Below are 18082 nucleotides of genomic sequence, written 5' to 3' on the forward strand. Positions count from 1 at the left end.
AAAGGAATAGTCATTAGAATAGAGCCGTATAGAATATAACAGAACAGAAAAGCATCATTAGAACAGAACAGAGTCATTTAGAATAGAGTAAAGCAATAAAGAATCATTACAACAGAACCGATCCGTTAGAATAGAAGAGAAGCTATGTTGTAGAACAGACTAAAACAGAATTGTATAGAGTGGGAAATGTTGTTTGTAAGGTAACATACAGATAACAGTAAGATCCAGGGATGATGGGATATTTCCTGCGTGATCTATAGTGTCTTGGTTAGTGTGGGAATTTCAGTGGCATTTGTGGCTCACCAGGGGAGCTGAATCACACTTGGAAGTGTGCAATGGACTTCCTTTACGTTGTAGTGTGATGCTCTTGGCGCACGGAGGCGGCAGATTGCGCAGCGTGTGTCTCTCGAAAGCGCAAGGCTGTGCGTAACTGCGCTCGTTGCGCGTAATCTAGCGATGGCTCTCCAGTCGATAGTGGGGATGTGGAGGTGTTTCACGAGAGGTTCTCTCTGTCTCGACTCTCTGAAATGTTTCAGGTGTTTGATGTGTGCCAACAACAGTGTAAATTAGCAGCCTTCATTTTGGAGCTTAGGGTTTGGCTAAAAAGAAAGAAATGTGGACTGATGTAGGATAGCCCACAGGGAAAGACAGAGTGCCAAATCTATATCAAGAGTAGGTTATATACTTCTCCAGAGACATAACATGTTAATTTGAAAACCATAAAGTTAATTTCAAATGCTTTAAAATGGAAATAATAATAATAATAATGATATCAGTAAACACTAACATTAAAATAATTACTGTCCATCTGCATTGGCCCAAATTTCTATATCTGTGCATCCTGACAAAAAACTGTTCTGAAGATCAATCTGCCATAACTCTCTTGATTACCCTGTGTCCCACTCCATTCCACAAGGCTGAACTGTAAAAATCAACCCAACAGCTCCATTGTCTGCAAATAGACACATTTCCTCTCACTGCAAAATGTCTTTGGTTGTCTATGCAAATGTGAGAGAAGACGGTCTTGATTTTTTTTCTTCAGTGAGGCAGAAACGAAAGACCACACTGAGCTCCAAATGACTGTGATGTAATTTCCTCCCTGTCAAGATGCCCGTGTATTTGATGAGTTTGCTTTGTTGCTTGCATATATTGTGTCTGATTCATGTTTGATTTTCTCTGTGTAGCCACTCATACAATGTTTTCTTTTCTTTAGATGCTTCTGAAGATGTGAGAGTTTTGGAGCTCGATTTGGAAAGGCAACTTGTCTGATGTTTTTGGATCTCCTTATATCACCTGTTATCAGTCACACGACATGTACGCCAGACGCTTTTGCCCCATGAGAAATTCCTGTGGCCACACTCTAAACGGTCAGAAGGCACGACTTCAGCTTTGAAATGGGCATGGATATTCCCGTCCACCTGCTCCCTCATTAGTACTCAGTTCCACCACCTGGAATTTTCAGACCTACACTTCCTCACGTAGTCCCCAACGATCCTGTGGATATGGATCTTGTACGCTTAAGTCGGACTCAATACCAGTTCCTCTTCTTTCTTTGCTACTGGTTACCGGTCTCCCTCCAGCGGGTGGAGACACCACCCATTGAGTATGCCCACTCTATCCGTCTGGATGGCGACATCATCCTCGGTGGCCTGTTTCCGGTTCACTCCCGGGGTGAGCGTGGCATTCCCTGCGGGGAGTTAAAGAAAGAGAAGGGTATTCACAGACTGGAGGCAATGCTGTTTGCCATCGACCTCATCAACAAAGACCCAGAGCTGCTACCTAACGTGACACTGGGTGCCCGTATCCTGGACACCTGCTCGCGGGACACCTACGCCCTGGAGCAGTCGCTTACCTTTGTACAAGCTCTCATCGAGCGTGACGGTTCGGATGTACGCTGTGCCAACGGAGACCAGCCCATATTTGCCAAGCCAGATAAAATCATTGGAGTCATTGGTGCAGCTGCCAGCTCTGTCTCCATCATGGTCGCCAACATCTTGAGGCTTTTTAAGGTAAGCAGGCTCACCTTGTCCTTCTTGGGATTGGGAGTGGGGTGCATGCTCTGGTTCTTGTCAATGATGGATGTTGCGTAGTGTAGTGGATAACAATCAGGGCTGGGTCTAAAAGGCTGCGGGCTGCTGTTATGTCCCCACCAATGTCAAAAGCAAACCTACACCCTTGATGACGGTGGATGTGTCTCCATCAAGTCTGCCAATATTATGATGCTGTTTAAGGTAAGGAGGGTCTCATAAGTGGTCTAAACTTGTCTTTCTGGGGCCTGTGAATGGGGCGTAGTCTGTAGCTGTTGTGAAATGGTGGTTATAGTACAGTGTAGTTGTTAACAGTCTGGTCTGGGCGCTGTAGATTGAAACCTACAATCAAGACCAGCCCATATTTGACAAGTTTGACAAAATTGTTTGGGTCATCATGGCAGTGTAGTGTAGTGGTTAACAATCTTGATTGGGAGCCAAAAGATTGTAGGTAAAAATGAGTGAGTGAGCCATTGAATCCTTTAGCAAAGTACTTAACCCTAGGTTGCCTGGTGAGATTGTCCCCTTGGTATGTGCAAAGCAAGTCTCTTTGGATAAGTTCCTGCTTGCTTACTTTCTAAGTCTTTTCAAGTAGCTCTTTGAAGTAGACAAGGTCTTCATAAACATGGCTGACCTCACATTACTCAAACTACAGTTGTTTGAAATATGTTGTGACAGAGTGCATGTTGGCCTAGAAGAATCTCAAGGCAGGATGATTTCGGAGAATGATGCCACCCAAACTCTTTTATAGTCTAAATGTACGTCTCCCTACCCAGCAGGAAGATCACTGTTTCTGGGCAAATACGACAGTGAAATGAACTCCGGCATTTTGCTATGCTTGTCAGTGGAAATTAAGGGAACCAGGGGGCTCTTTCTTTGTCATTGTTAATGGATGTAAGCAGCTAAAGTTCAGCAGTGGCAACCTGTTACATTCTAGTCTTTGCTGGAATAACACCGCCTCTACACTCTTAAAAATAAAGGTGCTTCAAAAGGTTCTTCAAGCGATGCCATAGAAGAACCATTTTAGGTTCCACAAAGAACCATTCAGTCAAAGGTTCTTTAAAGAACCATCTCTTTCTTACCTTTTTTATAATCTGAAGAACCTTCTTTAGCCACAAAGAACCTTTTGTGAAATGGTTCTTTATGGAACCTAGGTTCCACAAAGAATCATTCAGTCAAAGGTTCTTTAAAGAACCATCTCTTTCTTACCTTTTTATAATCTGAAGAACCTTCTTTAGCCACAAAGAACCTTTTGTGAAATGGTTCTTTATGGAACCATTTAGACAAAAAGGTTCTTCTATGGCATCGTGAAGCACCTTTATTTTTAAGAGTGTAGGAGATTCTAAGAATCCTATATGGGCTGCGTATGGTGTGTTGTATACATGTCCGTAGACTGAAGCTTAAGTGAACTCTTGACAACAATATATTTTTACTCAGTCATATTTAATAAGGGGTATAAATAACACTTCTGGCTGACTGCTCATTGTAGTTGTCATAGGAACAACTCACGGCCGCCCTGTGCCAATTAACCACACGATGTTAATGAAACTCTCTGCTGTTTATGCCACACTCATTAGCTGACCATGATTTGACTGATTGATGTAGACACATTGTGCCGATCGACCCAGCCACAGTAAATGACGCATGTCCCATACTGCAAGCACAGATCTTTTTCTGTAACACCATGTCAGCTGTCAGACTTTGATATCAGGGAGCAATCACGATTAGAAGAGACATTGTCTTGGGTGTTGAGCAAGTAAATGTGCATGTGGCTGAGTATGTGCTTGGTCTCAACAGGAATGCCACTTGAAGGCCTATGAAATGCTATGGTGTTAGATACAAAAAGAGCACTAGGGGAACGCTACTGAATGTGACATGGCTGGCTGCCATAATATTCCTATACATCAACAGTGGCTCATTTGTATTTATGAGAATCTGTGGCCTTATCCCTTTAGCATTTTTCGAATGTTCAGAAGCCTTGGCTGCAAATGTATTTGCTTGCTAGACTAGAGAGTTTCTAGAGTTATGGACTGTGGCTCATTTGAAAGTAGAAGCAGTCTGACACTTGGCATCGCGAACGGTATTAATTTCCTACTGTGAGTGTGTCAAAAGATCAGACCAATTATCTAAGGATCAATGTTGTGGAAGTCTCTATATTTGAAACTGTTTAAATGAAAATGCAGTTTTTTAGCACATTAAATTACAGATAAAAATGACCTTTGCATATTTGTGTATTGTTACAGATTGAAATGTTGTGTTTTTTTCTTCATTATCAAGTTGATTTAGATAAAACAGTTTTACAGGCTTAAACAGGCTACTTTCCATGCCTATGTTCCAGAATGATGCACAATTGTGGTGAAAACTGACTTGTGTCAGTTTCATGACACTTGTTTAAAACATGTTGCTCTTGATAAGCGTGCCTGCAGTATGTTTAGCTGCTGTCATTCAATTAGCCACTGAAAACACTTGTATGTACAGTATGTGAAAGACAGTATATGAGACATTCTCGACGGCCGAGAGTGCCTGCATCACCGTGAACAGGGGCTGATGCCAACGCATAGTGATTCTGAATGGGACAGATGGAGTTCCCCTGGCAGAACTCCTGTTTAGGTAATCACTACAGCTTTAGCATGCCTAGCGAGAGGAGGGCCGCAGGCTGTTAGTCCCCTGATTCCATTCTTCTGACGGACCCAGCTCACTGTGTGGAAGTCTCTATATTTGAAACAGTTTAAATGAAAATGCAGTTTTTTAGCACATTAAATTACAGATAAAAATGACCTTTGCATATTTGTGTATTGTTACAGATTGAAATGTTGTGTTTTTTCTTCATTATCAAGTCGATTTAGATAAAACAGTTTTACAGGCTTAAACAGGCTACTTTCCATGCCTATGTTCCAGAATGATGCAAAATTGTGGTGAAAACTGACTTGTGTCGGTTTCATGACACTTGTTTAAAACATGTTGCTCTTGATAAGCGTGCCTGCAGTATGTTTAGCTGCTGTCATTCAATTAGCCACTGAAAACACTTGTATGTACAGTATGTGAAAGACAGTATATGAGGCATTCTTGACGGCCGAGAGTGCCTGCATCACCGTGAACAGGGGCTGATGCCAACGCATAGTGATTCTGAATGGGACAGATGGAGTTCCCCTGGCAGAACTCCTGTTTAGGTAATCACTACAGTTTTAGCATGCCTAGCGAGAGGAGGGCCGCAGGCTGTTAGTCCCCTGGTGTTCATTAGCATGTAGTAATGCCTATTTTTGAATAATCCAGTGAACTTCACAAATGAAAGTTACTTTGTAGCATTATTTTCCTCTCTATTCAAAACACTACACTCTTAAATATAAAGGCTCTTTATTGGCATCTATGGTTCCATGAAGAACATCCATGGAAACTTTTCATTGCACAAAAGGTGAGGGAAAAAAAAGCTCCAGGAACCAAAAATGGTTATTAACTCCTTTAACATCCTGGGAACCTTTCTGTTGAACAAAGGGTTCTTTATAGTGGAAAATGGTTGTTTTGATTATTAAAAAGCTCTTCACACTAAGAAAAACGTTTTTTTTAAAGAACTGTTTACTGAAAGGTTCTTTGAGGAACCAAAAATGGTTCTTTACTTTAAAAAAATAAAGGTTCTTAATTGGCATTGATGGAGTTTTTGCAGTGATGCCATAGAAGAACCATTTTTGGAACCTTTCAGGGAACAGTTCCTAACAACCATGTTTTTCTTATTGTGAAGACCATTGTAATAATCTAAATAACTTTTTTTTCCATTATAAGAACGTTTTGTGGAATGGAAAGGTTCCATGGATGTTAAATTTTCTTCATGGAACCATCAATGCAAATAAAGAACCTTGATTTTTAAGAGTGAAGGAGCCTTTCCGTTCCACAAAAGCTTATTTTTATTGGAAAATGGTTCTTTAGATTATTAAATTGTTCTTTTAAGAACTGTTCACTGAAATCTTCTTTGGGGAACCCAAAATGGTTCTTCTATGACTTCACCCTTTTGAAATTTTATTTTTAAGAGTGTAAGAGTTGATATTTTTATCGTTGTGCAGCATGTAATGCCATACTGCCTCGGTCTTATGGATAAACGTACTTGTGGGCCCTCAGGGACTTCATTCTCAGACTCAGCCTGAGGCACACGGGTTCAGGTTGAAGAGCGTCGGCTCTCAGATGCTTTGCTGGGGTGGAAACTTGTGAGGATGAGAGCGAGGACGAGTGGGCGAGATGCCATGGGTGCCACTTAACGATTCCACCCGTTGATTTCCTCCATGAGGAGAATTAAGAGTGTGATAATGGACCGACAGCGAGCTGGAGAGATCTCATTAGACACAACCACACACACAATTATAGGGTATAACACAGGTTTATGCAGGTAAAGTTCTGGCCTAGTCTCTAAATTTCCTTCCTAGTAAAGGTCAGAAAAATAAAAGGTTTCCAAAAACAGTGCCAGGAGTCAATATGTTATTTTTGGCTATGGAATTAAATAAGAAAGGTGCATTTCAGGACAACTTATAATGTAGCCTACATCCAGCCAGTTGTCATCGCAGAATAACCCCTGACTGTATCACCCTGAAGGGGGTTATTCTGCGATAACAACCGGCTGGATGTACATTATTCCACTTATTACACAGCTACTTGCCACATAAGTAAATAATTAGACACGAAATATTGATTTGATTTGAAATATCACGCAAAGCTTCCATGAAGATAGCAGTTGCAAGCACATGCAAGGACATTTAAGGGATACGGTGCAGTCAAACCACTTATTACACAACATTTCACCACATAAATAATTATGGCAGCAGCTGCGTTTGTATGAAACGAGAGAGCAAGTCCGCGATACCAGGATGACATAATTAAATATTTGAACACATAATATTGAATCGAGTTTTAATATTTTATTAGCTAACCAACGCAAAGCTTCCATGAAGAAAAACTGTTCCTAGCAAGAGTATAGCGCAGACTTCAGTTACCCGGATGAGCCTGTGTTATCAGCTTTTATCGAGGAATAACAGACCACGGAATGTCACGACTGACCAATCAGAATCAAGTATTCCACAGAGCCATGTAATAATGAATAATAAATAATGAAAAGTTCAAAAAATTTCTCCAAGACTGCAGATTTGACTGTAAAAAAAGGCAAAAAAAAAAATTGTAATGAAAAATACTATAAAAATGCAAATGGTGTAACACCACATTATATGTGACCCTGGACCACAAAACTGAGATTGAGATGTATACATCATCTGAAAGCTGAATAAATAAGCTTTCAGTTGATGTATGGTTTGTTAGGTTAGGACAATATTTGGTCGAGATACAACTATTTGAAATCTGGAATCTGAGGGTGCAAAAAAATCTAAATATTGAGAAAATCACCTTTAAAGTTGTCCAATTGAAGTTCTTAGCAATGCATATTACTAATCAAAAATTAAGTTTGAATATATTTACAGTAGGAAATTTACTAAATATCTTCATGGAACATGATCTTTACTTAATATGCACATTTTTGGCATAAAAGAAAAATCTATAATTTTAACCCATACAATGTTTTTTTGGCTATTGCTACAAATATACCCCATCGACTTAACACTGCTTTTGTGCTCCAGGGTCAGATATGTATTTTTTTAAAAGTAAAATACTGTCAATTTAAGGTTTTGCAAGTAAAAATTATGGATTACCATGTAATTTATAGTGAAAAACATAAATAGGACATTCCCAGAAGTACATGCATGATACATCTTATATGATTATATTTTATATAGTACACAGTATAAATGTTTTTTTCTCATTTTTGTATATGAAATTATATATTTTTTATATTTTTTCTTATTTATTTTTTACGTGTTTGAATGATCTATTCTACTCATAAAATAGGTGTTAACCATGAATGTATTTTAAAATATTTATTTTTATATTTTTAGCTTATTGTTTTTTTTTTGTTTACATATTTGAACGTTTTATTTTACTTCATATAAAGTAGCAGTTAAACATGTATATGAAATAAAACAGTTTTGTATTTTTCTATTTTTTTTTCTTTGATTTTTTTATAAAAAAGCGGTCAAACATTTATAAATAAAAAAATAGGCTTTTGGTCTGTTTGGTGGCCTCTTTCTTGGTGTGTCATGTGATTGGTCTATATCATACCATCTGATTTGTTCTAATTCTTTGATTGGTTGATTGCAAGTTTAAATCTAATTTAAATTAATTTTCTCAATTTAACATGATAATTTTACAGTGAGACTCACAATTTTATAGATTGTACAATCCTCCATTTCTTTCTCAGTGTGGACAACATATTGTTATTAATTAAAAAAATAGATATTACAATGCTGAGGAATAGATACAAGAATAAAATGCATGCACACAAACACACACACACATGCATTACTCCGTTGAAGTGCTCCTATTTTAGTCCCCATTGTTTGTACTTGGATGTCCATTTGGAGCAGTGAATCTGGAGCACTCTGGAGTCTGTTGTGACTGCTAGCGTAGCGTCTGAGCTGCCCACAGTAAAGCCCACTGGGACGAAGCAGATGAGTGTGAAATCTGGTGCCTGGCTGAAAATGACTCCGTGATGGAAAGTGAAGGAAGCTGCTTCTTCATGTCCTCAAGACACTGCTGCTAAACAACACCTCTCCCAATGACACAGTGGTGATTTGTAGACGGAATAGGCTGGATTGTGCTCTCATTTTTGCTTTATGGGTCAGGCTAGACTTCACGGTGTGCGGGATTGAAATCTGTGCACATCCTTTAGCAGGCTTAGAACTTTTTCCCCATAAATTGTTAATTGCTTTTCTTGCTGTTGTGGGATTTCGGGCGATTTACAGCAGCGCTCATATCGAGTCGTGTGGCCGAGCAGTTGAGGATTTGGGCTGCTGTACGATCCTCATCTCAACTTGCTTTTTGCCTTATGAATTTTTGCTGGGATGACTTATTTTTGCAGGCCAAAACCCTGAAAGGAGCATTTTAGCCCTTCTGGTTCCATCATCCTGAAGTAATGGGTTTTTTGAATGGAATAAGGTCTGTGCCAAACACAAGCTCAAGATATTTTCACATTTCATTCAACAACATGAAATACAAAAAACACATCCTTGTGTTTTTGTTAAAGCTTTTATTTGTCTTGAAAAAGGTGGTTGCTAACATTGTATGAATCATAAACTTTAATTGGTTCAAGGGCTTATTTTCGGCAATAATTCAAAACCCAATTCTATGGGGTTTTTGTTGAGGAAACCAGGGGGATGCAAACTTCCAGAAATACATCACTGCAGCATTTTTCTCTTTTTTCCTCCTCTCTGCCTCACCTGAATGCTAATGTGTGGTTCCCGCTCATTCTCTTTCCTCCTCTGTCTCTCTGTCAGCGTCATTCGGGTCTGTAGGTGACAGCGACAGGCGTTTATGTCACCTGACGGTCCGTGCCGTCTCTCTCTGATCAGTATGGGAGGAGGTGTCAGTCACCGATTGCGTGAACTCATGCGGCCCTCCGTACCGCCTCACGGGAAAGCCTCGCGCACTTTGTTAGGCCGGTGACATTATTGATAAAAGACACCGTCGACCACCTCCTCGGAGACGTGTGAATAGTTGGCTTGCTGTTGTAGATTCAGTGCTGGAGTCCCTCAGGAGGCTTTCGGTGTCTAATTAAGGCATGAAATGTGCGTTCTCTCTGACACAAGAGTGAGTTGAGCTTGTCAGTCGAGCAGCGATCTCGTGATTTTACAGTTCAAGTGCAGGACTGTGTGTTTATTTCATGAATGTGAGTTCTGCATCTTTGTTTTATGAATTGTTAACAGTTCATTCTCAGAAAACTGTGCCATTTGTGTCACAATGAATGTTATATGAGGATACTAAACTTAGCAGTGTTATTTTAGGAATAGTTATGTGCTATTGTCATGAATATTTTGAATTGGCTTTTATTTTTAGGCTATTTTCAGTTTTCTTTTTAATTTGTAAATTTTTTTTTTATTTTAACTGTAGTAATTTTAGTATTTAAAGTTGTATTTTCAGTTTGTTGCCAAGACAAAATTGGACATTTTTGTTTAAATTTAAGTTACAGTATTTTTAGCTTTTATTTTTATGTCTTCAGTTTTCATTTAATTTTGTTCAGCTCAATTCACATTTATGTGTATAGCATTTTTCACGATACATATCGTTTCAAAGTAGCTTCACAGAAAATGAATGTTTCTGTGTCAGAATTTTGACACGTGCTTTTTATTTATTTTTTTAAATATTTATATTTTACGGAAGTCCTAAGAGGCCATGGATTATAAATTTTTTTCTTTCTTGTTTTTTCGTTATCACGACTTAACTATCTCGTGATCACGACATAACAAAAGTTGTTTTTCCTTTATCACGACTTAATTTTCTCGTGATCACGACATAACAAAAGTAGTTTTTTCTTTATCACGACTTAATTTTCTCGTGATCACGACATAACAAAAGTTGTTTTTCCTTTATCACGACTTAATTTTCTCGTGATCACGACATAACAAGTTGTTTTTCCTTTATCACGACTTAATTATCTCGTGATCACGACATAACAAAAGTTGTTTTTTCTTTATCACGACTTAATTTTCTCGTGATCACGACATAACAAAAGTAGTTTTTTCGTTATCACGACTTAATTTTCTTGTGATCACAACATAACAAAAGTAGTTTTTTCGTTATCACGACTTAATTTTCTCGTGATCACGACATAACAAGTTGTTTTTCCTTTATCACGACTTAATTTTCTCGTGATCACGACATAACAAAAGTAGTTTTTTCTTTATCACGACTTAATTTTCTCGTGATCACGACATAACAAATGTTGTTTTCTCATTATCACGACTTAATTTTCTCGTGATCACGACATAACAAAAGTTGTTTTATCGTTATCAAAATTAAGTCGTGATCACGAGAAAACAACTTTTGTCGAGATCACGAGATAATTAAGTCGTTATCACGATGACAAAAGAACGAGAAAAAAAATTATCAATGGCCTTTTAAGACTTCTGTACTATTTAGCTTTAATTCCTTATTTCAGTATTAGTTTGAGAAATTTTAGTAGGCCTAATTCAACTTTTTTTTTTTTTTAGCCCATGTGTGTCCATTGGCCAAAATTTTAACCAATCAAACGATCTCTAGAATGAAAACGTCCCACTCCCGTGAACACCACCTGCCTCTGATTAGCAAACCATGCTTCTGTGACTAAAGTCTATTGATCTTTCCACAAGAGTCCGGACACATCTTGTTTTTGTATGGGGCTTTGAGGATATTTGACCTGCTTTTTCTTCACTCAGAAATATATTAATGAGAACATTTTCCAATATGCCGAGAGATGATGTTTACTGCAGCTGGATATCATGTAGTTTGCTAATGTGTAGAAGTGTTGAAGAAAACTCAGACTGCTTTAATCGTGCAGCTCAGAGCTACAGGACACCGAGAAGAAAGGAAAGGTAGGAATATTTGATCTGCTTCTCCCCGGCCCATGTAACTTTAATAGGACTTCCTTTTGGAGTATCTGAGTGAATTATTCATGCACAGGGACGAGATGAGAGTTTGTCACAGGAGGAGGAAGAAGTGTGCGGCTGTGTTTTATTTGCAGTTTGATGGAGGCACATAATCTCCATTCACTTGACCACTTGCGTCACCCCTTGACTTTAATTTGCACATTTCCCAAGACCGCACCGCAGTCCCTGATATCTGTCAGCTCCACTTGAGCACATACACAATCCTGAATGGAAAAAAAATCAGAAAGAGAGACTGAAATGGAGTTGCAGGGCAGGAATGGAATTTTTTCTGTATTTTTTTTGTGCTGTAGGTATATAAGGGCAAAGGATGGGGCTGGTCTATCCAATCAGAGCTGCCGGATTTTTGTATTCTACTTTATTCTAACTCAAACGGTCAGTAAAAGAGTTGTTGGAAGCTTAATGGTGGAGATGTTAAAGTCAAGTCACCTTTATTTATATAGCGCTTTTAACAATACAGATTGTGACAAAGCAACTGAACAGCATTAATTAGGAAAATAGTGTCAATAATGCAAAATGACAATAGTAAACACTCATTTTTCTGTTAAAGACAGTTCATCATTGAATTCAGTGATGTCAACATCCAGCTCAGTTTAAATAATATCTTTGCAATCATGTCAACGATATCGCTGGAAATGAAGTGTCCCCAACTAAGCAAGCCAGAGGCGACAGCGGCAAGGAACCAAAACTCCATCGGTGACAGAATGGAGAAAAAACCTTGGGAGAAACCAGGCTCAGTCGGGGGGCCAGTTCTCCTCTGACCAGACGAACCAGCAGAACGGAAAAATCAATATAAGACGTAATAAAACAGACGATGAACAATATTAACAGCGTTAAAATGTTAAAATCATGCAACCCTTATTTATGGCAACATCATGATGATAATTTCATCACTGCATCACTATGTAATTTGGGAATAAAAAGAAATTGCATTTTTAGGACAGTAGCTGGATAGAGAGCAGTGTGGCTGTTTTATCAATACTCCTTTCCCATCAGACGATAGGAGCCTCATATTTGGCCCTGTAATTAGAGCTCAGACGGCTCTGAAAGACTCTCGTGTACTAGTTTTAATTAGAGTTTGCCTTCACACGGGTCAGGAGGTTGTTTGAGGTGCTGCTGGCAGCTAATGAGAGATGGAGGGGATGTAGTGAATGGGTGAAGCACCACTGCCTTATGCGTATGTAATTAGCAGCATGTGCAAAAACATTGTCCTAATGTCATCTAGACTTTGTTTATTAAGCTAAAAGAGTTATGGGAAGCGTGTTTGGGAGTAGCTAGTTAAAATTAGACATGCTGCTTTCTTTAGTAGCATAGCTGTTTTCCAAGTACCATAGCTTTCCAGTAATAGGTCTATTGTTTTCCCCCTTAACAAGTAAAGGTGTGAACATTGCTTTTTTTGTATTTTATTTTTCAAATCGCATTGTTCAGTTAGTTTTATAACTGAACAAGCTGAGGCTGTAATCACATGCTAGATTTGGAAAGTCATTTTAGCAAATCATTTTGTTCCAACAGTTTGTTTCAATGACCGAAAAAGCAGAAGTAATATTTAGCTAGCTGTTTATCTCTAGACTTGTGTAGATTTAATAGTGTTTGCTAAGGCAACCAATACTATTCTATTTGCTCGTGCAGTAGAACAAATAATTGCTGTTGGATTTACTAGTGAAACTCACTTATAAATAAAGGAATAAAGTAAATCATGGAATTAAATGTGAAATTTTGAAATAGAATTTTGTTTTACAAACAATTACAAATAAACTGCAAGTAACACACTGAATTAAACATGACATTTTGGAGTAGAAAAACTGAAATGTTATTTTCTTGTAAAACATACTCCAATAATCTTTATTTACAACTCTTACAAACAGTTCACTTTGGTTTTATTAGTTTGTAGCTTAACAGGCTAGCTTCAAACGGGCTTTGTTTGAGAAAATCAGCTTTCTCCAATCAATTTCCAATGAAACTTTTGCAGTCACAATAGAAATTGCAAGTACATTTCACAAATAAGTACATAAAATGGCAAGTAACACTTGAATTAAACCTGACATTTTCAAAGATTTTTTTAAAGTTGTAAATAAAACAAAGATTATTGTGCGTTTCACAAGAAAATACTATTCCAGTCTTTCTACTTCAAAATTTCATGTTTAATTCAATGTTACTTGCGCTCCTTTGTAATTATTTGTGAAATTTACTAGCAATTAAAAAATTGCAAGTTAAATTGTGTATTTTTTTTTATGTATTGTCTTTTCAAATGTACTCCAGTAATCTTTATTTTTATTTTACTATTTAAATTTGTTAAAATGTTTCATTCTGACCATTAAATTACTTGATCTTCATCTGTATTTCACGTCTGCATTATGAAATTAAATATTACACACTGCATGTGAGACGATATTGTTTTATCGTTGCTGCTGCAAATATAGCAACTAATGCATGCAAATCTCCTTCTCGCTCTCAATTTTCTCATCTCGAGTCTTGCTGTGAATAACACGGTGACGCTTCATGATAAAATTCCCTTTAATAAGAGACCTCTCCCTGTCATACATAATTACCTGCAATCTTTATTTTTATTTTACTATTTAAATTTGTTAAAATGTTTCATTCTGACCATTAAATTACTTGATCTTCATCTGTATTTCACGTCTGCATTATGAAATTCAATATTACACACTGCATGTGAGACGATATTGTTTTATCGTTGCTGCTGCAAATATAGCAACTAATGCATGCAAATCTCCTTCTCGCTCTCAATTTTCTCATCTCGAGTCTTGCTGTGAAGAACACGGTGACGCTTCATGATAAAATTCCCTTTAATAAGAGACCTCTCCCTGTCATACATAATTACCTGCAGGCCCTTTTTCACCAGCCGCTTGAAAATAGTTGTGCTTCATATTGTTGTGGAAATTGATATATTTTTTCCATGATTTCCAAATCAATAGAAAGTTCAAGAGAGCAGCATATATATACAGTATATATATATATATATACTGTATATATATGATCAAAAATGGCAACGTGTTTTCCCATTACTTTAATTAATCAGAATTCACCAATTTCAATATAAGATTAAATTTAATGCAGCAATTTTTCAGGTGGACATTTTTTCATACTTAATATGTGAATGACCTTTTTATCTGACATATATCTCTTGTTGTTCGTCTGGATGAGTCTTGATCTTGTCATGCCGTTGACTGCGGCGTTCTCGACTGCAACCCTGTTGAATAGGTGCATCAGAAAGGGAGTTTGTTTTCCCAGCGTGCTCCTCTGTTGACTACGGTGAGGGTAATGGACAGGGGCATTGTTCTGAGTGCACAGTAATAGTTTTAAGCACATAGTAATTGGGTGTGTATTGAGGTCCTGGTGGGGCCAACACTTTTTCACACCACTGTGTATATATATATATATATATATATATATATATATATATATATATATATATATATATATACTTAGAAAGCTGTGTGAGTTAAACACAAATGCCATCACAAATAAAATCACTCTCTGTCGCACATTAGCCCGCTGGGGATCGCATAGGCATGGACAGTTACATCCATTCATCCATCTTTTTGACGAGGCAGGTCGGTAATAAAATGTACAATCTACACAGGGACACAGATGGAAATAAAAACTTTTACCAGCGAAGGGACCCGAGTGCTCATGATTGTCCTCCGTCCCGTATACAGGCTCTGAAGGTCAGGCCTGAGTCTGGCGGGGGCCATTTTGAGCAGAACAGCCCTTGAGACAGCGGACAGGAACACTGAAGGAGAAAGTCCATTAACACAGATGCAGAAACCATTGATGAGTGCATATAAATAGTCAGAGGCTGTTAGAAAATGCCATGTAGCTTGTGAATGAGGTGATTTGACCAATTGACATTTCACAGGCCTCTAGGGGACAGGTGCTTGAATGTTGTTCACTGCTGTCAATGGTGCATGAAAAAACACTGTTTCTCTTTAAGGGAGAAGTCTAATTAAAAAGAATAAATCTGATTGATCACGTACTTGTGCATCATTCACAGCTGAATTGACAATACCCTTAAAATTTCAGATGAGTTCCTGAATTTGAACTGATTTTGAGTTTAGGTGGCAAAGTATGAAAGCTTGTTTCCGCCATGGGATTAAAAACTGCAAAAGGCAATTTTGAGTTACATCTTGCAACTCAGACTTTTATAAACTCAGAATCACAGATGTAAACTCAGAGTTCGGAGTGTATATCTTGCAATTCTGAATTGATATCTCATAATGCTGAGTTTATATATAACAAAAAGTATATATAAGAAGTCTGAGGTTTGAGATAAAAACTCAGAATTGTGAGATATAAACTCAGAATTGTAATATATACATTTACAATTGGGAAAAAAGTTTGAATTCTGAGTTTATATCTTTCTGAGATTCTGAGTTTTTTCTTAGAATTGAGAGAAACAAAATGACCTTTTTATTTATTTTTTCATTCCGTGGCAGAAACAGGCCTCCATAGCAAATGGAATTCCAATTTGAATTTGAAATTTGAATTCATAGAAATTCAAACTGTAATATTTAATTAAGCATACTTTGTCAAGGCAAAATTTATGCAGACAGATGGATAGATAGACAGAACAATAGTAGCTGGCTCTTAGACTGACAGTTTCTGATGACCTTTCCTCGTGGGCTACACGATGCTGAACGATTAGTCAGTGACAGACAGAGTGAGAACTGCAGAACTGCAGCGTGGCAGTATTAAACCATTTAGTGTTTGTTTATTTTCTGCATGCACACAGACTCTATCTCCATCTCTCGCTTCACTCAATCTCTTGTTAGTGGTGTTGTAAACAGTGTGCATTGGCTTGTGGTTGGCTGCCTGCCACGACGGCTGCTCTTATATCAGTTATCAGCGTAAATGCTTTGCCTTCAGAGTGATAAACTTGAAATCCCACTCGATCCCATTCACGGCATAAGCTTCACATACTGAAAATAACTAGACTCAGGTTGTCTCAGTGTTAAACAACAAATCAGCATTCAGCGTTGGTGTCTTTTAGACATGCTCTCTCTTACTACGAATTGTTTATATACATATATATATATATATATACACACACACACACACACACAATTTATTCTTGGCTTTTTACATTTATTTTGTATTTTTACTATTTATTTATTTTGTATTTCTTTATATTACACTTATTTTGCGATATCCTATTTATATTTGTGAGAAAATATTCATTTTTAAAATATATTTTTCATTTAATGATTTAATGATTTCATATTTATTATTTATTTATTTGTACTTATTTATTTGAGTCATATTGTTTTTTATTATTTATTAAATTTTTATCTGATATATTTATATTTGTCTGAATATACTGTTTTTTAATATATTATTTTCTCAACGACTTGATGTTTTACTTTTATTTATTTATTTTTTGCAATAATAGTTGGAAATACAACTATAGCTCTGTGAAAGCTATGAATTCATGCACCGTTTTGTTGACATAAACTGGATATAAAAAAAATCAGATCAGCAAATCAGATCCTTTTGACACAATTAAAGTAGCTACTGTACCTTAAAGTCTATATTTACACTATAAAAATTATATGATCAAAAATGGCAACGTGTTTTCCCATTACTTTAATTAATCAGAATTCACCAATTTCAATATAAGATTAAATTTAATGCAGCAATTTTTCAGGTGGACATTTTTTCATACTTAATATGTGAATGACCTTTTTATCTGACATATATCTCTTGTTGTTCGTCTGGATGAGTCTTGATCTTGTCATGCCGTTGACTGCGGCGTTCTCGACTGCAACCCTGTTGAATAGGTGCATCAGAAAGGGAGATTGTTTTCCCAGCGTGCTCCTCTGTTGACTACGGTGAGGGTAATGGACAGGGGCATTGTTCTGAGTGCACAGTAATAGTTTTAAGCACATAGTAATTGGGTGTGTATTGAGGTCCTGGTGGGAGGCGTGCTGTGAGTAATGCCCCCAGGAACAACAGCTGTTCGGCGGAAGTCACGGCGCGCCGCTGTGGCTCTATAAATCCCATTTCCATTTCTGTAATGACACGTCATAACGGCACACTGCATTCTCCTGTACTCACACCGTAAATTTCCTCACCTCACCACCCTCGCGCTGTACAGAAGTGTGATGAATGACCCACATTGTGCTCGGGTATCACAGGAGGTTTCTCTTTATCATGTGTGGACGCCATGCTTGCTCATTTACAGCATCCATATTAGTTTGAGTCAGTAAAAATCATTTAATCACGCTCATGTCACTCCAAACCTGTTTGACGTTTCTACCCATGCAACACAAAATATTTGGAAAAATCTAGCAAAGCTGCTCATTTCCATGCATTACAAAACTAAACGAGATGGCTGTCAAGCTCAATAAATTAATTCAAAACATACAGAAAGCATTGAAAGATGCATAAAAACCAATGATGTTTGACATCAAACCTAATGTGATGCATCTTGAGGCGCCATGTTTTCAATGTGTCTAAATGACATTGGAGAGATTATTTATTTATTTATTTCAGTCAAATGTTTATTTTGCATGTTTTTATCTGGTAGAT

At 37.4% G+C, this 18082-nt stretch overlaps 1 protein-coding gene across 1 annotated transcript in view; it reads left to right on the top strand.

Moving 5' to 3' along the window:
• Positions 1–1219: 1219 nt before the first annotated feature.
• Positions 1220–18082, top strand: part of LOC107590553 (metabotropic glutamate receptor 8-like) — a 54535-nt gene continuing 37672 nt past the window's right edge. Inside the window, exon 1 of the mRNA XM_016279363.1 lies at positions 1220–2009. Within this exon, the coding sequence (XP_016134849.1) occupies positions 1503–2009 (507 nt within the window). The 5' untranslated portion in view covers positions 1220–1502. The remainder of the gene's footprint in view (positions 2010–18082) is intronic.

Source organism: Sinocyclocheilus grahami, unplaced genomic scaffold (assembly GCF_001515645.1).
Source record: "Sinocyclocheilus grahami isolate Dianchi unplaced genomic scaffold, SAMN03320097.WGS_v1.1 scaffold129.1, whole genome shotgun sequence".
In the NCBI taxonomy this organism is placed as follows: Eukaryota; Metazoa; Chordata; class Actinopteri; order Cypriniformes; family Cyprinidae; genus Sinocyclocheilus; species Sinocyclocheilus grahami.